The sequence below is a fragment of the Lactuca virosa genome, chromosome 7, assembly GCF_052849685.1.
Source record: "Lactuca virosa cultivar CGN04683 chromosome 7, Lactuca_virosa_CGN04683_v6, whole genome shotgun sequence".
Classification (NCBI taxonomy): Eukaryota; Viridiplantae; Streptophyta; class Magnoliopsida; order Asterales; family Asteraceae; genus Lactuca; species Lactuca virosa.
In genome coordinates this window covers 113994064-114016859 of record NC_136432.1, presented here as the reverse complement: position 1 = coordinate 114016859, position 22796 = coordinate 113994064, and the positions used below count along the sequence as shown (strand labels likewise).

General features: G+C 35.3%; 1 protein-coding gene and 1 long non-coding RNA gene across 2 annotated transcripts; one reads left to right on the top strand and one right to left on the bottom strand.

Annotated features, from left to right (window-relative positions):
- The first annotated feature begins 2782 nt into the window (after positions 1 to 2782).
- Positions 2783 to 4933, top strand: LOC145123395 (uncharacterized). The gene is made up of 4 exons (XM_079058611.1): positions 2783 to 3327; positions 3516 to 3613; positions 4546 to 4615; positions 4763 to 4933. The coding sequence occupies exons 1-3, from the start codon at positions 3024 to 3026 to the stop codon at positions 4597 to 4599; spliced, it is 456 nt and encodes a 151-aa protein (XP_078914737.1). The 5' UTR covers positions 2783 to 3023; the 3' UTR covers positions 4600 to 4615; positions 4763 to 4933.
- A 4964-nt stretch (positions 4934 to 9897) lies between these two features.
- On the bottom strand, positions 9898 to 11696 carry LOC145123887 (uncharacterized). Its single transcript, XR_013715398.1, has 4 exons — positions 11611 to 11696; positions 11435 to 11519; positions 10539 to 10602; positions 9898 to 9970 (listed from the first exon to the last, which is right to left on the bottom strand). It is a non-coding gene; the product is annotated as an uncharacterized LOC145123887 (long non-coding RNA).
- Between the last annotated feature and the right edge of the window lie 11100 nt (positions 11697 to 22796).

Here is a 22796-nt window from a genome sequence, read left to right as displayed (position 1 = left end):
ATCCCTGGGCAAAGTATTGTCAAATCACTGAACCTATCCATATAGGTTGTGATGTCCGAGCCCACCATAGTCAATCCCCAAAGCTCTTGTTCAAGCTTCTGGATCTCGCCCCTTGGGCAGTACTCTCGCAGTAGCATTTGCTTCAGGTTCTCCCAACCCATGGATTTGCCACCACCAGAGTTAGTGACTTGACGTGGCCATTCCACCACGTTAGGGCTCGTTTGGAGGAAGTACAGACGATAAATTTTACTTTGCTCTCTTCGGGGCATGAGCATATTTCGAACACGGCTTCTGTTTTCTCTATCCATTGGGATATAACCATTACTCCCCCAGTTCCATTAAAGGGGATGGTTTGCTGTTGGAGAAGTCCTTATAAGTACATTCCCCGGAACGACCCTGGTTTTGGCCATTTGTAGAGCTATTTATTCCTCCTCCTGATTCGTTGTTACTCATTTGTGTCATTGCTGCAGTTACGGCAGCTGTTACAGCAGCCTGAAAGGTAGCAGCATCCATCGACGGAGGTGGAGGTGGAGGTGGTGTTGGAGGTGGAGGTCGGGTTGTCACAGGGATGAAACCTCATCAAGAATCACATCTCATCAAGAACCCCCACTGTTGGTGTTCGTTTGATTAGAAAAGAAGAGTTCAGCTCGGTGGCCGCCTTACAATTACTTCTGGGTTTTTGATCTTCATCCTAAATGGTCTCTTGGAGATAGATTGTTGTTTATCTGGAGATTTATGGAGAAGGTGAGGGATAAAGATGGAATTTTGATTAAAATTTGATGGGTTCTAGGTCTTGATTCGTGTATAAGAGAGATACAGTATATGATTTTCATTTGTGATGCAGTCTTGGGTCTTGAAATCCTCTTCAACATCGCATCTTCTTCTTCATCTGAATCTGCAAATTGATCGATTTTAAGATTTTCCTAATAAATTTGTTTCGATTTTTTTGGCATAAGCTATGTAGAGCTATAAATGCCCAAATTTTATCTGAAATTATTTGTGTTGATGAATGGGGATTTTTTTATCGATTCTTGTGAGTTTTGAAATGGGAAGGTGATGCAGATTAGTCGAATGGAGTTTTCGAATGTATGATTTTCATTTGTGTTATTGTTCATGGTTATGAAATAGGTGTTGATGTATTTTTTTTTGTAATTTCTAGTTATCCAATGAAGATGAAGACTGGAACGGATGTGAGTTTTGCAGGTTGAAGTGCAGAGAAGGGATGGAGACAGCATCACAACAATGTCGGTGGTGGGAAGGAGAGAGAGAGAGAGAGAGAGAGAGTCAAAGAGAGGAAGAAAGTCAAAAAGAAAAAAAAAGGGGGGGGGGAGGGGTTACGGGTGGATAGATATATATTTTTTAATTGTTTAATATAGATTTAAAAAATAGGAAAAAGAATTAAAAAGGGTAAAATAGTCTTTTCAAGTTGTTCAGAGACTAAAAACATGGAAAAATCTTGATTTTGAACCTTCTATGCAAGTGAAAAAGTTTTTGTACCCCATCAAAAAAAATTTGAATACCACAGGGACCAATCTTATAGTTTTGTCGTGTGTATAAGTTATAACTTTAGTGTGTGTGCGGTTGGAAACCAGATGGTTCTTTTTCAGGGGTGAGGATTTCAATATAGAATAGATGAATGATGTTTTTCCCTTTGACTTGAAATATAGTAAACCCTAGGCCGAGTGGAAATACATGAAATTCGATTCACTGCCGACTGGACGGTAGGGTCACACTTTCTCGTGTGTGAAAATAAAAGTTGTTTTTATATATAAATATGAATGTATAATTATAGAGGAGAAAAAAATTAAAAACTTTGATATATTCAATTTTTTTCAATAAAACATAAAATTAAAAAAAAAAATTAAAATTTTACTATAATCTTGTAAATAAACGTCTGACTAACAAATATATGCAGTATGTTCTATCAATGATATTTTGGATCCATTAGTCACTTACTTGATTTCTTGTTATTTTTTAAACTTGAACTTGACCTTACATACATATTGATATTTGCTATCTCCATTTATTTTTCCGTATTGGTCTTCACCGGTATTTGTTCACATGTCATATGTGCATGTGTAGATTATCAATTGCTTCGATGGGTTATTGGTTGATATTTTTCATTCATATTATTTCTATAAATAATGAATACGAAGATAACGAAACAGGTCACAAAAGACAAAAATGTCCCTCAATTAAAAAATGCACATGACGCTATTTAATGAATATCAATTAATGTCAACAACTCATTAAAATGAGAGACTATTTTAGATTAAAAATGGCAAAACATTCTTAGAGTTTGATTTTAGAGGATGGTTATTTATCAAATTGTTGTACTTTTGAATTTTATTTTCATTAAAAGATATCAAAAGTAGTTTTGGCCGATAAACCCATATTTTCCTTATATTAGGAAAAAAATCAAGTAGTTTTGGAGATTTATATTCTATTTTTTTTAACAAACAATACAATGTTATACTCGAGGCTATATTATTGATAAAAAAACAAAAAATATATATATACAAAAATATATAATTTTTTTTCTAGAGATAAAAACCATTACTGATATATTTTTGTAATCATTAAAATTTGGGTTGAATTAGATTCTTAATAATTTTATAAAAATTGATTTGAACATATATAAAGAAGGGAATACACTGGTTGATAACTTGATATGATAAATAAAAATCAAAGTATTATTTTAATGGACTACATATGTAGATTAAGGCATAGTTAAGGGTAAACAATTGTAATTTAATATGAAAGACAAAGATCCCACCAACCGAACATCTCGCATTCTCTATCTCCAGTGTGTGTGTCTGTGTGTGAGAGAGAGTGAGAAGCTGCTGCTGCAACACCATATTCTCCAAAACCCTTTACTTTCTGCTTCGAGATTCTCACTTCACTTTCACTCATCCCTACTATCATCAAACCCTTTATCTATATTTTTTTCAAATCGACATTTTCCCCAATCTTTACCCGATCAAACTTTGCTGAAAAACTCTTTGTTTTTCTTCAAATTAAAAATGCCGATCAACAAAGAACCGGCGACTCCGCCGATGATCGGCAAGATCGGTCCTTACACCGTATTCGTTACTCCTCCTCCTACCCCCAAACCTTCATTCGAATCTTCTCCTGTGTCGGTTTCTGAATCTCCGAAGAGAAAAGATGTTTCGCCGCCGCCTCTGAAATCCTCCCCACCGATTCAGCCGCCGGCGATGAAATCCGCTCCTCCGGTCCTTCCTCCACCGGTTCAATACGAGAAGTCCGCTTCGGCCTACGACTCGAAGTTCGGTTTCTTTTGGGATGCCGTCGCTAAAGTCCAGAATGGTATAATTTGCTTTTTTTTTTTTTTTTTTTTTCCTTTCGATTTTGAATTCATTACGGGGAACTAAAAAACGAATGTGTGTGTCCAGATTTGTTTGATAATTGCTTAATTTGTTCTACTTCTTGTTACCTAATCTGAATTATGTAGTCCATTGAAGTTAGAATTGTGTTTAATCTTTGATCTTTAACAGCACATTCAAGTTTGGATGATTATGTAGCTCGTTGGTTTGGGCTGAATCAATCGAAATATCAATGGGCTCTTGATGATTATTACGAAAAGAATGGCGTGGTAAGTTTCTTGGATTGAATTTCTATTATTTTCTAACTTATCTGGTCAAATTTCTCTAATGTTGACTCTGGAAATGATAGAATTCAAGAAAATCTTTTATACAATTTGATGATTACACCAAGCGTTATACTAATCATTTCGATTGATGTAATTTTTTTTGATAAAATTGCATCAATATTACATTAAAAGAACTTGAACTGGACTTAAAGATGAATATATTCTCTTTTCTTCTTTTTAGATAATTTACCTTTTGAACTATCATGCATAGCTTTTTTGTCTCTCTTTTGAATCAAAGAAGTAAACTAAAGTTTGTTAAAATGAGCGATTCTTGTTTCTTTTGAATAGCTCATTTTGCAAAGTACGATGTTTTATCGTTAGTTTTCCAAATGATGCTTATAAAATATAGATGGAAAAAGTAAATTTTGGCAAATTTGAAAATAGTTAGGAGTTAGGACTCGTTTCCCTAGGCATTACCTTAGACTTTCTTTTTCTTTCTTGTTTGGTGTTTTGGAGCTCCATTATTATCTAGAAATGACTTCATATTAAAGATTGAATTTTTATGTAACTTGCAAGTTAATTATTGTCTACTTGAATTAAAGATTGAATTTTTATCTTTAATCATTCTAGACATTTAAGCTCATTGGTTGATTAATGATTACTACACTTGTAAAATGTAAGAGGTTAAATCTTGAAACATGTTATAAAAGATTTATAACTTTTATTTTCATTTACAATGCCAATGTCTATAGAATATTCATAGATATGGGGTACAATGAAAGGAAGCCAAGAATGGTCATGAGTTGACTTTGGGGTTGTTTGGTTGTGTATTTTCAAAGCAGTTGAATCAAATAATCCTATAATCATTTGAATAAATTAGGGGTAGTTAGGTAATTTTACATTAATTTATCCCTAAAACCTATCATCAACTGCAGGACCATGTTGATGCAAAAGTTAAAGATGTATCCACAAAAGCACAAAGTGTGTAAACATCCAACTCAGATGGTAAGTTCTCCATTAAGTCCTAATTCTTTACAAATTTCCCCTCACTTGTTAAAACGTATCATCATTTTCTTAAGTGTTTGTAAAAACAAATTATATATTTACGGATTTAGCCCTTGAAGATTCAAGAATGTTATTGTTTTTATGCAGGGAATGGTGTTGAGAAAGGCACCTTGAGACACTTTTTGATTAAGATATGTCTATATGTCAAAAACATCACATAATATATATATATATATGATTTGCTTAGTGGTTGGATTTGGATCGAATCAAATCTATACATTTATGATTTATCAAAAATCTTTTGCTACTTGTGCTGCATTTGGAGGCCTGATGATGTTATTAATGTGAAAGTATGATATGAGGCATGTAAGAATTAAGACGTAACATCCTTTTTTGTTTACCATGTTTTCTCTTAACAACTCTGCCTAAAATAGGCTAATCTCTCAAGACTTGTAATCATGATTTGTTGTTGTATTTGCATTTCTGTTTCCAGTTGAAATGAATTGAGTTGAATTAAGATCAGTTTACTTTACAGCATTTCTTTCAATTGCAATCGTGTTTGTTAGAGCATTTTTAAGAATTGTAGCCTTATATATGTCATCTTGTTACAACTCAAGATCCTTTAGCTTAGCTTATATATGTCTTTTTATCGAAATTGATTTGTATCATATTCTTTTTGTGTAAATATTTAAAGCTTTATATCCATAAATGGCTATATGTAATTTCTCTTATCAAAGAAAAAGAAAATTAAATTAAGCAAAGTTTAATTTAATAGCATTAAACAATACGGTAATGTACGAAATTGGTTCATGTGTTCTTAGCCAAAAAAGATATTTCGGGGACATTTATTTAAAAAACGAACCATGTTTCTTTTAAAGATACGAGGAAATGATCCAATTTTTTAGAATTTACTAGAATAACCATTTCTATTGGAATGGCATTTTCGGTTCCAAATGATATATAATTTTATTTTTTATTTTACCAAACGCTTTTCGGAAAAAAAAAAAAAAACGCTTCCAAAATATTATATATATTTTTACATTTTGAAATATTAAGACAGCTTTGGCAAAACTAGTAGAAAAGAGTATGAGTTTTTAAAACATGTAAAATTAATAAAATTGTTAAAACATAAAATAGAAACATAATTTAAAAAAAGGATAATTAAAGTCAATTTATAAAAAAATATAAAGTTTTTTTTTTAAACGCTACTTAAAGATTTTTATTTAAATTAAAATCTAGAAACTCCTGCTATCAAACATTCTTTTTTTCGAGTTTTTTCTTAACTAAATGGTACACTTTATGCACTTATATGGAAACATACTTTACTTTTCTTATGTTTCTTTAATTTTTTTTTTAGATTTTGATAAAAAAAAAATAAAGAACAAAACATAGTATTTAAAATTTTAGACTTGTTTACTGAATTTTAGATATGTTTTGAAATTCCGGATTTTTTTTTCTTTTTCTAAAGGTTGTAAAAAACGTTTGACGTTAGTTAGTCGGTGTACTGGGGTTAAGAAATTAATCAGAAAAGCGGAGATTAATCAGTATTCGTCTTCTAGTCGGTTTGCTACCGGTTCACTCAAATAGTTTAATACAACTAATTCCTCAAATAGTTTCTGTTGAGATATAACTTCTTCAACATGTTAAAAATTAATCGTTTGCTACTAGTTCGCTCATTGTATATACAAAGATTAATCAGTATGTGCATTCTAATCTGTCGGGTAGCGCCTAGGGATTAATCGGAGATTAATCGAGTCCTAGTCACAATTTTTACAACGTTGTTTTTCTATTCATAATTCGAAATTTGAAACTTGAATATAAAATGTATTTTTGCATCAGTAAAAGTATTTTAGAAGTTAGCCCGAAAAAGTCTGAAATGTCCATTCCAAACAAAACAAACAATCATTTTTATAAATGCCTAAAAAATTGGCCATATAGTAATGATTCCAAGTCCTTAATGAGGGATGAGAAAAAAAACTGAATCGAATCGGAATCGGAATTGAATTGGTCATTTGGTTTAAAAAAATACCAACATTTGGTTTTTCAGTTTAAAACTCAGGTCGGCGGTTCTCGAACTTTTCAATTTTGAAACCGTTTAAGGGCAAATCAATTTCATTTTTAGCAATGTTTATAATTTTTGCCCAACTTTGAACGACCACCTCCTTCATATGAGCTTAAAATGAATGAAGTTTTCCCAAGTTGTAGCTGTGACATCCCCAATTTCTCGGCTAGAGAAAACCGTTTTATTTATGCTTATTTTAAAACAGAGTTTGTTTATAAATACATAATTGGTCCCATAAAAGTATTCTCCGAAGAAATGTTCATCATTGTTTATTAAAAACTTGGGATGTCATAATTGATACAATAAACATAAGCATAGATATAGTTCTTACACACATTACCATATCTTTTATACTATGGTCAATATTTCCTCGAATCTCTCATCCGGTCTGAACATCATAACCTACGTACTGTTACCTGTAATACAAAGCAACTGAGTGGGTTGGGTTGGAAAACCTAGTGAGTACATATGGTTTTCAACCCATAATAATGTAGTCAATACGTTTAATTATCAAACAATTAACCCGATTACCCATCCCCGTTTTGTTCTTTATTCTTCCCTAAGGATTATCATAATGGTCATCATAGTCATCGTTGCTGATAATATTGTTTCAGGGATTTCTCCGCTAACATGTCAGTAGGTTTCTTTATATTTTCATTCCTAAGGATATGTCCTAAGGATCATCTTAATCATCGTTACTGATAGTATTGTTTCAGGAAATTCTCCGCAATACATGTCAGTATGGAGTAGAGTACATCAAATGGGCAAAAAGTCCATCACCTACAGGTTATAAACCTGCATGTGTTCCACGAGACTGTCTTGAATAGTCTGGTGGTCATCACTTATACCCTGTTAGATGACTACATCGTTCGTACACTAGTACCATTCCTACATCGTTAGTACACTAGTACCATTTCTACATCGTTAGTACACTAGTATCATTAAAGTCGTGACATCTTATTGTCATTTTCATCATTCATCATACTATGACATCTTATCAGTTTCATCTCTCATCATACTATGACATCTTAACTCTCATCATAATATGGCATCTTATCATTCTAATCTCTCATTACCCTTTATTACCCAATGTATTATATTCATGAAAATACATGTACGACATAAATCATATAAAACGTATATTTATAGTATTTCATCTAACACATAACATCTTTGTACATAAGTACATATATCATTCAATTATCTATATATAAGAATAAAGTAACTATGCACTCACTAGTTAAATGCAGATGACTTGGGACTTTGGCAGAGCTTCACCTTAGCACTTTGACTTTTCCTTTGATGTGACATATGTTCAATTATCATTAAGTCTTAGTTTAACGTTGGTCATGACTAATGATAGTCTAGATTCATCATTAATCCAAAAGTCTACTAATCTATAGCTGATAATGGACAAATTCCGCATTTACAAAAGGATTATATGTTTTTAAATAAGCATAAATAAAATATCTTTTCTTACCGCAAAAAATGGAGATGTTACAGTAGCACTCTGTCTTTGCTACAATTTAGACTCAAAAACACTTAAACTGATTAAGAAATATTTGAGTTACACAACTTTAAACATAGGCTATTAGGACTGTATGTTTTTTCTCAACATTGTTTATATTTTTGCCAAATTTTAACGATCATATTTCCTTCATAGGAGCTCAGAATGAGGTGATTTTTCCCCATGTTGTAGCTCTCCGTTTTTTGCTACAATTTAGGCTCCAAAAGTGAACGACCGAGAAATCTTGTTTTTAACGATGTTAGCTTACGTAACTCGAATAATTATTTTTGTAAATGATTTTGGTTTTATGACTACAGATTGAAACAAATTAAATAAAATGGTGTTAAGTAATATTTAAATAATTATTAATAAGTATATGATTAAATTAAGTTATGTAAACCAAATGTGTAATATAAGTGAGGGTTAGAATTAATTCAAATAAAAGTAAAAGGTAGAATATGAACAAAAGGAGAAATAGAGGGTTAATGTTGTAATTTGGTATTTAAAAATTAAAACCCCTTTAAGGAGGCAACGTAAATAATAAGTCCATTTCTTTTTCTTGTGTTCGACCAATACGTTTGAAGCAAGATCATTTCAATTGTGTTCTTAGGCTGTTTCACAATCGATGTTTAAGAGAGAGAGAGAGAGAGAGAGAGAGAGAGAGAGAGAGAGAGAGAGAGAGAGAGAGAGAGAGAGAGAGAGATTCGGTTTTGCTTCTGCGTTTGTGTCCCAGATTTTTCTAGTAAGCTCTCGACCCTAATCACATGTTTCTCCTTCTGTTTCACGATCTTGCTGCCGAAAAGACCTAATAGCTCCTAGGTCATCTATACATATATACATATATGAAGGTGTGACAATAATAAACTAAAATTTTTATAAATGGCGGATATTAGTTTGTTCATTATCAATTTCAATATTAGTTTGTTCATGACTATTATTATCAAGATTAGTTTGTTCTTGTTCACTATCAACATTTTTGTTTGTAGTTAAAAATTTTAAAAACGATCCTTTATGTGATTTTATAAAAGCTTCTTGTTGCATTTTTCTTTTCCTTTTAAAAGCTCATGATTCATATTTTCTCTTAGACATGATTATTAATTATTTGATTAATAATAACTATCACCAAGACAACAAAAAATGAACAAAAAGTAATGGAAATACCTGTTTTTTGTAACATTCCGTTTGAAATTAAATAAATAAAAGAAGTAAATAAATAAACCTTAAACCCCGAGATGTATATTATAGTTTATTGTAGCCCTAAATCAGTAATAACTTAGCAGGGTGTTGGTTTTCAGGTAGTTAAAAGTCATAAATTGAGATTTTGGGGGTTAAAGTGTAAATTCTGGATTGGTTTTGTAAAGAATTCTGAAGGCTGAGGGTTGTTTGGTAAATTATGGATTTAAGTTCAAAAGAATTGAGAGGGAGGGGCTGGAAGTGTAATTATGAGTTTAGTTTGTATATGGACGGTCATTAAACCCGTCACCTCCTTTTATTCAAACCCTAACCCTAAAGCCTTCATACTGCCGCCACCTTATTCCCCTGCCTCCAGCCGCCACTGTCACACCCCGATCCTTGTCGGAATCGATCAAGGCGTGATATATTGTTCAAAGTCTCATGACAACTATGTTATAATATGATTAGATTCAATTAAGTACTAAGTATGCAAACAAGATCCACAACATACAAATACAAATCCAAATACGAACAACATTTATTACATCAAATTTAAATAGTCTTGTGGATTTCTAAGGCACAACCTATTTTTCATCAACTTCATTCTTCAAATCTGCATCATGGGTAAAACAGGTCAACTACGAGAGTTGGTGAGTAATCTAATTTTAGTAGAGAAAATTTGTGAAGTTGAAACATTTATAATTTGAAATTTGTTTTCTTTTGAAGTCGGCAAACAATTGTATTTGAGATAACGGTTTATAAATCCAAAATTGATTAACAAATGATAACAACAACAATAAGTCCTCACCCTATATATACATATGTATATATATATATAAATATATATAGGATGGAGCATCTAATCATCAAACACACTCAACCACGTGCGATCAATCACCTTAGCGTCCCAAGGCGGGGTGGTCAACCCAATAGCGCTATTATTGTCCATAACGAACCTCAAGAATACGGGCATAGTCATGGAGATTAGACTAAAAATGGTAATGCACTACAAGTACATGTAGCGTAAACAAACTATAGTTATACAATTAATGACTCACGTATAAATGTCCCAACAATGTCTCAATTGTGATAAAACAATAAAATGAAGTTGGAACATATTAGAACCACATGATACACCCCAAAAGTATTGAAAATTATAAAATATGGGGTAGATTACTCACATTAGTCCCAAAACGAAATGCGTGTGTCGTACGATAGACGGTCCGGGTCAAAATGACGTAGAACCTAATATAATTAATAGTTTTGGTTTAGGAACTGCTAAACGAGAATAGAGTATTAATACAAATTATAGTTTGTTATGTAAATGTATCATAAACTATACCTATTATAGTTTATCACAACAAGGGTAGTAGTAGTGTTCATAAACTATAATTGTCATAGTTTACCAAATGTTTGTGTATAACGGATGTAAACTTTGTTTATAAAAATTAATTATTTACCATACTTGTGAAGGTAAAAATCCATTTGTTTTTTGATGTATGTCTAATTACCAAGACAAAATGACATATAATGTAATAATATATGATTACATAATGATATACACCTTGCTCAACGAGTTACAAGGCGTAAATGAAATTGATGGTATTTTTCTAGTAATAACGTTTATGTTACTGTTCTTAGAAAATTTATAGAAAAATCATCAAAGGTCTAAATCAAAAACCGCAAATACTGAGAGTTTATAAAGTGTGTCTAGTTTGTTCATAAATTTTCTCATGATTTTTAGTGATCTCCAACTTGTGTGAAAATATTCATATTCACAGACTGGTCCGGTTTTGTTTCTGAAATGATAGACAGTTTTGTAAAAATCACCATAAATCGTAGAAAAATCATATGGTGATGTGCAAGTAGTCATTTTAAAGGTATGAACCTGAACTATATGCGTCTGAAACAATTTTTAAAACTAAAATGTTCAAGTTGACCAAAACAGTCCGTGAATGGAGTTAAACGTTTCTGTTGAAGACTGTTAAATGAGTTTAGTTGTGTTTTTGGTGTTTTAACTTGTATTCCCCCCCTTAAAACTTAAGAAAAACATGAAAATATAGGGGTATGAACTCACCTTATGTGTTATTAGAGGATGAATGTTGGAGAAGAGAAGTGTTCAACCCAAGAACACTTAGAAGATGCCTTGACGAATCGAGAACCTAACATGAAGGTGACGATGTTTGTGTAAGATTCTTATGATTTTGAGTAGAAGGATGTGTAATAATCATAAGAAGAATGAATTATACTTACCAAGAGTGGAAGAAAGCTTGATAATCAGCCTTGGAAGTCTTGGAATTGAGAGAGAATGGTGAGAGAATTTGGAGTGTGATCCTTGGAGGAAAATGAGAGAATGAAAGAAGTATGAAGGGATGAGTTTTTATACTTAGACAAGGAGTGGGGCTGGTCATGTAGTGGGTATGAGTTGGTCATGTAGTGGGTAAGAGCTGGTCATGTAGTGGGAAAGAGTTGGCCATGTAGTGGGTGTGAGTGGTGGCATGTGACATAAAGTAAAGAAAAGTCATCTTTCCACCTCAAGCACCTCCCCCACTAATTATTGGTATGAATGGCCCTAAAAACGTGGAGATTACTGAAATATAGAGTTCTAACTGTAAAAATAAAGTTTTTGGTGAAAATCCCGCGTTAAAATGATGAAAAACGGGCCTAAAACAAAGTCGTAGTCGAAAAACCGGAAAAATTATGACACGCAAAAATGCATGTCGTCTTCTTTTATGACAGGGGCTTCCTTGATACTCATTGTGTGTCATCAACACGCGCGTCGTAAGGTTACGACAGACAAATGTGTGTCGTCTTCCTTTATGACAGGGACTTCGGTCCTGAAGCTTCAGTTTTGGGTCCTTAAGCCTATTTTACCCGTTTTTACCCCGTTTCAAGTGGTTTTTGACCCAGTTAAGGGTCGGGATGGCCCGAATGATTACAAAAATTTAAAGGAACTTTTGAGAGAGATTTGGGAGAGATTCGGGAGAGATTTGGGAGAGATTTTAATAGAGAGAGGTTGAGTGAAAGAGATTGTGAGAGGTTTCGTTTGTGATCTTTTTGAGTGTCCGGCTTCGCAACGAAAGGTCCATAAACCCCGTTAAGCCATGATTTAGTGTCTTACACAATCCCGATGATTGTGCAATAGTTTTTTATCGCTTTGGTTCGTTGTTTAGCACTGTTAAGGCTAAGGAAAATCAAACACATGAATTTTTCAAATGATGTTTTCTCATTGAAATAGCGAATTGTATAATGTAAACCCTAACATACAAGGGTTAATGGAGTTGACCGGTTTGACTTGTTGACTTTGTTTGACTTTGACTTGACCGAAATTTGACGGTTGTCACATCATCCCCCCGTTAGAGGGAATTTCGTCCCGAAATTTGCATTTTGACTGGGACTTCAAGAGTTTGGAAAAAGATGTGGAAAACTTCTCGTAGTACAAGAAATTGATTATGGTGAGGAACAACCCGCCTGATGTCACATGACGACCTTGGAAATTTCTTATTGTAACTTGAGCTGAGTCAATTTAAAAGGAGTTTATTGTTTTAGGATGATAGAGTATTCTATGTGTGCTTTTATACTCCCTGTTTTATCCTTGGTATTACCACTATGAGTATTTTATAGTTAGCGAGTTCCATCATTACGAATGTTTCAACAAATTTTGACGAAATTTGCATTATAAGTCCTACCAGTTCTTTTATAGTCGCTTGGCGTAAACTAGTCGTATATCATTAAGATTGCAAGGGCATTCGTCGTCACCACAGGTTTAATCTATTATGATGACTTGTTGTCGCTATAGGTTTTTAACAAGAGCCAACGGCATACCTATAGCGACACACAAGTCATAATTTGCATGTGTGAAGACTTGGAGTACTTTCTAATTGGTTCATGTGTGAAGACTTGGAGTACTTTCTAACTGGTTCATGTGTAAAGACTTGGACTATTTTCTAATGAAAAGTGTGCTACTGGGGAAATTGGAAACTGATACGTAGCTTCAAAGTCAAGAATATGCAGTAGGCATGTGATGCATTAAATGCATGAGGCACACAAGTCATCATTTGCAGCAACAGATACGTATATGTGTGTGAATTGAAGAAGAAGGTTACGGCTCAAAGAATATATATATTCATTTTCTCTTCATTTGTTAGATACACAATAACCATAACATCATAGACTATATATATTCAATTTCGTTTGTAATTTTCACTAGTTTATATTTCGCGAGTGTTACCGAAATCATTTATCAATTTTTCAGAAGTGCTTAACTTGTTTTGTTGCATTCCCAACAATTTGCTATTAATTACTTCTCCCACTTCACTTATATAAATCATCACATTCTTACCGCGACTTTTAACTTCTCCCTCACAAATGGATCCACCTGCAGATCATCAAAACCCCATAGATGACCTCGATTGGTTTCAGTACTTTGATCATCAAGATCTTTTCAGGTATATATAAACGTCACTCATTACACCATCTTTCGCACAGAAAAGTGATTTTGTCGACATTGATCAAAACATGGTTTGGATTTGTAGGGATCAAAAAGAGTCTTTCATCGTGTTGGATTTGATTATCTTGAGTTTTTTTTGGATTTTTGCAGTGGTGACATGCTCGACCATCAAGATTACGAGTTGTCGGAAAAATTGCATGAAGTGCTCGATCAAAACGTTTCCACAGTACTTAACAAAGATCAAAACATCATTTCTAGAAATGAGTTTCACGATTTTGATCCCCTTGAAGACATAAGCTTATGGGATTGTTGGGAGGATGGTAATTTACCATTGGTTAGTTTCAGTGAAGACTGTAAATCTGGTGGTGAGGCTACATGTAGTTCTAGTGCTGCCACCACTGATCACGGTGGCCGGAAGATGGCAAAGAGATTGAGACCATTGGAGTTTGAAGAGATAGAGAAGTACTTTGAGATGCCGATAATCATGGCAGCAAAGGAACTAGGGATAGGGTTAACAGTGTTGAAGAAAAGATGCAGAGAGCTAAACATAAACAGATGGCCTCATAGAAAACTTAAGAGCCTTCAATCCCTCATTCAAAATGCCAAGGTAAACTACGATAATAACCTTCTATACATTACTCATGCATGTATGCATGCACTTGGTAACCAAAGTAGTTTTGGTATTTTCTAAAATTTTAATTATTAGTTTCTTTATAACATAAACATAGGCCCTAGGCATATGCCACATCAAATCAATTGATTTACTACGATTTCCTGATTTATATTTATATAAACTTAACTCATTGTAAATTTTTTTTTGAACTCACACGAAAAAATATATTACATCTACCTTTAAAAAAACTAGGAGTTGGGATTAAAGGAGGAGATAGAGACGTTAGAAGGGCACAAGAAGATGATGGAGAAATTGCCAGATATGGAATTGACAAAAGGAACAAAGAAGCTTAGGCAAACTTGCTTCAAAGCTATTTATAAGAAGAGAGGACTTAACAATCCTTAGTCCTTACCTTTTCTTTTAGCCATTTTGTTATAATTAGTGGATTTTAATCTACATTGTATGTGTTTTTCTCTTGATAGTTTGATACCCTTTTCAGTTTCATTGTGTTTATCTATTGATTTTTAATGCAGAAAATTTTGTATAATTTGGGTATTATAGTTTGTATTATGTATTTAACTATATTCTAGATTGCCGACATGACTACACCGACGACTCTATACCAGAGGTCTTTATAAATAGACTTATGAATTTAGTAGGAATAATTTGATTATAATCTTGTGATTTGTTCCATGTCTGATCCACTCCTAAGATTCACTCGACATGCCCCCAGTTATGTGTAATTAAAATTTTATTAGACTGTTGATCCTAATGAGTCTACCCTAAGTCCACAACCAAACAAGGAACAAGAAGTAGAGCAATAGTCATAGATTCTGAGTCTATAATATCTTTAATTATGTATAACCTTGGCGTATGCACTCAGTTATCATAGGCCTACTAATAGAGGTCTTTAGTTTTCACATAAGTTGGTTATAGTATCACCAAATACTCCTATAATATTTTTAGGTGTTTAGATTCGATTCTTAAAGTATTCCCTGTAGGATGTAGTTAGGTTGTTAGATTTGTTACCCATTATGACTATCCCCCAGTATATGCAAGTCACTCCTCGGACAGATATAGTTGATCAGGCTATATCCTTCCCAGACTTGATTCACATATACTAAGGCATACAGCCTCTCCCTTTGCCCGTTTTTCTAGGTTCCACCATGTGAGGGCATGACCTTGGAGGCACCCTGTAGCATGACGGACCATCAGGTCCTCAGGACACTCGCTATGGATGAAAGTACTCTCCATTTCTTCAATCCATGTGAGGAGTGCGGTGGCACCCTCGATGCCTTTGAAGTAAGGCGGATTGCAGTTACGAAAGTGCTTGAACGAGCAACGAGGAGTGGTTGCTGGAGCTTGTGGCTGAAGAGAATGAAGTTGGGTTGCAATTATTGGGATGACGTTTGCTACCTCCTTGGCGATAAGGGCAGCTAGCCTTCGGTTGTTGCGAGCAGCGTATGGGGGTCGTAATGGTATCTACGAGAAACACGCATATGGACTTGTGAGTTATTTGTAAATTGATTATGGAAATAAAGTTTTTAGACATTGTTGGGTAAAATAATTGTAAAACACTTGTTGGGCCATGGTTAGGAGTGTTGGGCACCTTTTGGGCTTTCCACGGTTACTAAATGTGAAACATGTAGCACTTGCGTGGGCCCCCACAAAACTAAGTTTTCACATGTCTTTCCCACTTCTAGGCCCATTAGGGAACTTAATAGTCCAATGAGTTGGCCATTTTGGAGTGTATCCTTTTGGATACGTTTGATAAGGTCGGGTATTTTGATGGCTCAAAAGTAATGTGAATGACGCGCTTTGGCCTATAGGTTTGGGAACTCTCGCCTTTGGTCCCCAGGTAAGCAAACTGGTCCCTCAGTTGATTGGGATGTATACCCTAACATACAAATGATGTTTTCTCATTGAAATAGCGAATTGTATAATGTAAACCCTAACATACAAGGGTTAATGGAGTTGACCGGTTTGACTTGTTGACTTTGTTTGACTTTGACTTGACCGAAATTTGACGGTTGTCACAGCCACTATCAACTTCGACCTCCTAGCACCACCGAGCGTCCACCGGTGGCCTTTGTTGCCGTCGATATCGAAGACCGACGGGAAACCGAAAAGACATTGCATCAGTTGGAGATCAGAGGAGCAAAGTCGACGTCATGGTTGCCACTATTGCTATTCTTGGCCGCTTCTTCTTCTCCGTTACTCAGCAGCTACGCCGCAGCTCTGAGCGGCTGCCTTTTTGTGCTCCGGTTGCCGCCAGCCACCCGATGTTCCTGAGATGGGTGTGTGGTTTTCGATACAACTAGTGTTTGCGTGTGTTGTTGCTTCACCTTGAAGTGTGTGTGGATGTGATGTTGGCCGAAGAGCTAGGCGGACCACCATGGTAGCCAACCATGGTGGTTGCCGCTATGATGCCTTCTTTTGCCGCCACCAGCCACCGTCAGGGATGGCTGTGTGTCTGTGTTTTGGTGTGAGTGTGAGCGTATTTTATGGGTATGATATTGTATAGACTTTGATTGGTCGGGAAACCGAAGAAAACCCATCACCACCACCATGAGATGGTGGCTGCCACCTTTTGCCGCCGTTTTGCCACCAGTAGCCACCATCTCCGGTGGCTGTGTGCATTCGTTTGCGATTGGACCGATGTTTGGAGTGCCTTTGGTATTGTTTTGGCCTAAAATCATAACCACCACCGTGATGTGGTGGCTGCCGCCGTGAACCGCCGTCGACCACCACCGCCCGAGGTTGCAGTGGGTGGTACCTAGCCTAGTGAAAGTCTAATTAACCTAAAAACTTAACCATTGGACTAATTGGCTTGTGTTTGGGTTTGAAACCCTAATTAGGATTTCGAAAACCCTAATCTTGGAGACTTTTGTTTGGGACTTGCCGGGACCCGCGTTTCGGACCTTTGGATTTGAATTATGAATTATGTCCGGCCACGTTGTATGATTGACCCGGTAGAGTGATGGACTTAATGTATTAAGTCCTTAATGGGTTAAGTGTTCTCACTTAACCCTAATCGTCATTTTATGTGAAAACCCTAATCAAGTTGGGCTTTCAGCTGGGCCTTTCTTTTGGGATTAGGTGTTTGGGTCCTTGTTGGGCCATCTAAGAACAAGTGTATGGACTAGGATATTTGGATGGACTTTAGGGTAAGGCCCATGTAAGGGGTTTGGGCCCAATTTGGAAAATTGGGCCATATGTTGGGCCTTGGTTGATTGCTTGGATTTTGGGCCTTCGGAGTGTGAGTTTGGGCCTTGGGATTGGATCAAGCTAGGTTGGGGTAAAGTAGTCTTTTCACCCCAAGTATGGATTGATGGTTATGTGTCACACCCCCGAACGAGACGACGGAAACGTCTGGGGGCTTGGTGTGACTTCATCCTTGTAGTATCATCACATAGTATATAATTGAAACATAACATCATCATCATCACACATGTAATATAACAACATATATTGTTTATATAGAGTATTATAATTGAATATTACATGCCAAAATAGTTAAAGTATGATGAAACAAAATATATCAAATGATCCATTAGTTCGTTCCGCCCAACCTGCTCAACGGTTTCCTGAGAATACAAGTTAATTTAAAAAAGTCAACATAAAGATGTTGGTGAGTTCATAAGCGTGTTTGAGAAAACGATTTGTAAATTTTTTGTAACCACCAGAAAATCCTATATTTTCTGAAAACAGTTTAGTATGTTTGTGTCCGATCTTGTATTAATGCATGTGTGTTAATGTTTACTAGAATGCAGCGAAGAGAATGAAAAGAGAATGTAAAGAGAATACCCCCAGACAACCCTATGTTGTCTGTAAAAGAGAATGATGGTATAACAACCCCCGAGGTTGAGTACCAGCGCGAGTATGTTCCCAAGCAATCCAATTAGAAAAGAGAATGGTCTCCCGTAAATTTATAATGTCAATTCCTCTAAGTGAGTCGCTATAACCATACTAGATAATGACAATTTCGCCTGTCATGGCGTTGTTGGACGCCGACGGAATAGAATAAGGTTTTCGTCACCCTAGACTGGTTTAGTCTAACTGTAGCGAACGGCTCAGGTGTGGGGTGTCATCCCCGTATATATCTATACACAAATCCCCGCTCTCCCTCCAAGAGACTCTGGTTATAACTACAGGCTACGATCGTACACTCAATAGGTGTCAACCGACACGTCTCACTAGATCCTTAATCGAAATTTACGCGAAGAGAAACATATAAAGCATACTCCAGGCCCAATGAATCATGTAAAAGGACAACTAAGGCCCACTAAACATGTAAAAGGACACTAAGGCCCACCAAACATGTAAAAGGACACGAATGCCCACTAAACATGCAAAAGGACACTAATGCCTACTAAGCATGTAAAAGGACACTAAGCCCAGTAAACATGTAAATCATTTCAAGGCTCGAAAGGAATGAGATTATATAACAAGGGCCCGAAATATATGTAAAAGGACAACTAAGGCCCATTTCACATGTGTGTTATTTACAGGCCCAAATAGCACGCAAGGAGTATCCAAGGTCAGTCGAGCATGTTAGTGGGGCAATAAGGCCAATAAACATATAAAGAACATTCAGGACCTATCAAGCATATAAATTGGTCACTAAGGCCCAATAAACATGAGCATGACCTAATTAGCCCGTTTGTTATTATATTGCTAGTTTTAGCTCAATTATTTACCAAAATGATATATAAAAGACCTACTTTTGTAAGAATGACATTCTTGGCCCATTAAGCCTAAAATTTACAATTAAGGCCCATTTTTGGTAAAAATAACAGTTTAGGCCCCTTTTAAGAACAAAACTTGCATTCAAGACTAGTTTTAGAGCTTTTAGCATGATAAAATAATTTCCTTGTTTTTGGACCTTTCTGTCCCTGTTTTTAGAAAAATTATAGAAAAATCATCGTAAGTCGAAATTTGGATCTGTAAACTCTGAGAATTTGGAAAATGAGTCTACTTTGTTCACAATTTTTATTAATATTTTTAATGGCCTCAAACTAGTGTGAAAATTTTCATCTTCACAGACTGGTCCGAAATCATCCCTGAAATGATAGACAGTTTTGTAAAAATCGCCAAAAATTGTAGAAAAATTGTATGGACGCGTGAGAGTAGTCATTTTAAAATTATAAACCTGAACTTTTTGCATGTAAAACAGTTTTGAAAAATATTATAATTAAGGTGGTCAAAACAGCCTGTAATTAGTCTAAAACGCTTCTGTTAAAAGCTGATTTTTGAGTTTAGGTTATAGATGTTTGAACACAACACTTATTTTTGCTATTCTTGAGTGTAAAATCTCAGATCTACAAGTTTACATGTAATATATGAGACAACACACACTTTTCTCATGGTTTTTATGAAGATCTAAGTGATAAACTTCATGTTCAAGTAAATATCCAAAAGTTAAACACATAACACAACATATAACATGAAAAACACACGTAATCATGCATATACACGTAGATCTACACAAAACAACTTGTATTCTCCCCCAAAACATAGTAAAAATCAAAAATAGGGGGTATGAACTCACTTTTCTTTGAAGGTTTCGGTTTTGGAAGAGGATTGGAGAGGTTTTCGGCCTTAACTTACTCATTGATGAGATCTTCGAAAATATGATGATTCTAGAAGTATAAACACGAGATTTGTGATGTTTTGAGGAAGATCTAAACAAATATGGATATATTCAACTTAAATGTGAAGTATCTTACCTAATATGTGAGTTTGAAGGACCTTCTTGAGCCACACCCACACTAACTCACGATTCCTTGGAGGAAAAGTGAGAGACTCCTTGAGAGCTTAGAGAGGATTTTGTAAGTGAAATGAAGTTGGAATGGAGGGTGGAAGGGCCGAGAATAAGAAGAGAAGAGAGGGAAGATCAAAGTGATTAATGGGTGATACACATTGGTTTAAGAATCTTGATTCTAGATACATGATGGGTATTGCATGGATGACCAACAAATAATAATGAGGTGTCATGCTCAAATTAATCCCATATTATCATTTTTTTACAATATATATATATATATATATATATATATATATATATATATATATATATATAACCGAGGATGAGAGAGGAGGAAAGGAATTTTGATTGTTGGACTAAAATTGTACATAACCGAAAGTATAAGGTCCCTTAAGGAAGTTTTTGATCCTTTTGGGCCCATATGAGGGTTTACGGCCCAAAATGATAAGTAAATGTGTTTACGGCCCAATAAGGCCTATGAAAATGTTGTGGGACGTTATAGGCCCATTAAAGCCCAAAATGACATTGCTTATTGAATGTGGGTCCAATTAGGGCCCAAATGAAGACTCTTAGATCAAGTTGAGGGTTTATTGGCCCATTAGGCCCAATAAATGATTCCTAGCCCATTAATATGATTGGACCGGGAAATTAGGGTTTCAAGCTCAAGGTTGGCTTAATGTAGCGTATTGAATTAGATTTAGAGCTTGTACAGATGAGTTTTGATTCAAATTGTCGTTTTTGAATGAATAGCTGGAATAACATCATACTTAAGGTTACAAGTTATTCAAGAGTTGATTATAGGTAGACAGAGTTTCCTAGCCAAAATGCTAGTTGTGACATTATGCATTGGAACCCGATTATTAATTGGGTGTTGTTTTGATGTTGACAGTTCGGGGATCTGTCATCCAGCAGCTGGAGTTTTATCCGCGGGACTTCAGCAGTGTGAGGTGAGTCTCCTCACTGTATTTAGCGGGTCGATGGCACCAATGTCGGCCCACAGTATTTTATTCTTAGTATGCTTGTTGTCTACATGACTCTTGCATGTGTTATGTATTTTATGTTTACCGAGCGGGACTCGATGCCAGACGGGGCCAGATGAGTATCATGTATGCTAGTTATATGTATGTGTTTTTATGATTACGGGGTACGACCCAATGTCAGGCGGGGCCCGATGACCGGTATGTATGCTATTTATCTCTGTGATTTTGGCATGTGTTGTGTGTTATATGTTTATGTGTTTATATGTTTACATGTTATATGTTTATATATATACCGGGCGGGGCCCGATGCCAGGCGGGGCCTGATGAATTACAGATCTGTATACCGAGTGGGGCTCGATGATGGGCGGGGCCCGATGCCGGACGGGGTCCGAAGCAGGGCGGGGACCGATGACGGGCGGGGCCCACTGTATGTTATTGTATGTTTGGTTTGTGGTACGTTGGGGAACTCACTAAGCTTTGTGCTTACGATTTTCAGTTATGTTTCAGGTACTTCGGTCTTCAAATGGAAGAGCTCGGGATGATTGCAGGGCACACACCACATGTTTCCGCATTTCGTGAATTACTCTGATATAATGATGTATTGATAAATCTTGATTAACTTGCTTTGTGGGAATGATATGTATTAACGATTTATTAACTTAAAAACGAAAATTTTATGTCATTATTTTTGGGATGTTACACTTTTCCTACTTGGCACAGTGAGTTCTTGACATTTCTTGACAACCTTGACCTTGAGAAAACCCAAATTCGTTCCAACTTGGCAACTTCAAACCAATATCGTTCCAAAATCCAAACTTGATTCCAAAATCAAAACTTGACACAGTGAATATTAAAAAAATGAGTAAATTACTATAATGGTCCTTGCGGTTCGGTGTAATTTGCACGCTAAGTCCCTAACTTATTTTTTTTAACTCAGACCGACCCTACTGTTTACTTTTGTTGCGCGTTTGGTCCCTGCCACCCTTAAAAATACTATTTTGCCCTTAATTATTCTTTTTTAATTATTTTATTTATTATATGATTATTTATACTATTAATCTATTCAAAGAATTGTTTAATAAAATACTTCCCTTGCTACCCTACACCCTCAACATTATTGCCCACCATCGGTTACCTCCTACCATCACCACCGGTCACTCCTGGTCATTCATCATCGGTCACTCCCGATTATTCACCTTCGGCGCCACTGTTGTTCCAACTAATCTCCTCTACTTTTATAGAAATCAGTCTAGAACCTGATGAAATCTAAAATTCAATCCTCAAATTCACTACTTACTGAAACCTAAAAACCCATAAATCAATCAAAAAGTCAGTCTAAACCCAAATCTATTTGATCAAATCGTATATCACATTTAGGGATGGAGGAGGTGTTGGGTTGCAACATCGACAAAACCTGGTCACATTTAGGTACCAGATATGATCAACCTGGGATGAAATCCTATATCCATCCAAACTAAATGAATTTTAAAGAAAGAAAAGTGTAACCAAGAAAGGGGATCCAATTTACAAACAAAGAGCTTCTCAAATACATATCATTATAGGAATTAGATTCCCAAAACACTAGCTCATCAAGATGAATCCGAAAATCAAATTCTCACCTTCAAAATT

Coding starts and splice junctions, on each gene's coding strand:
- LOC145123395 (XM_079058611.1), top strand. CDS start 3,024: ATGCCGATCAACAAAGAACCGGCGACTCCGCCGATGATCGGCAAGATC. Junction 3,328..3,515: donor CGTCGCTAAAGTCCAGAATG/GTATAATTTGCT, acceptor GATCTTTAACAG/CACATTCAAGTTTGGATGAT. Junction 3,614..4,545: donor ATTACGAAAAGAATGGCGTG/GTAAGTTTCTTG, acceptor CATCAACTGCAG/GACCATGTTGATGCAAAAGT.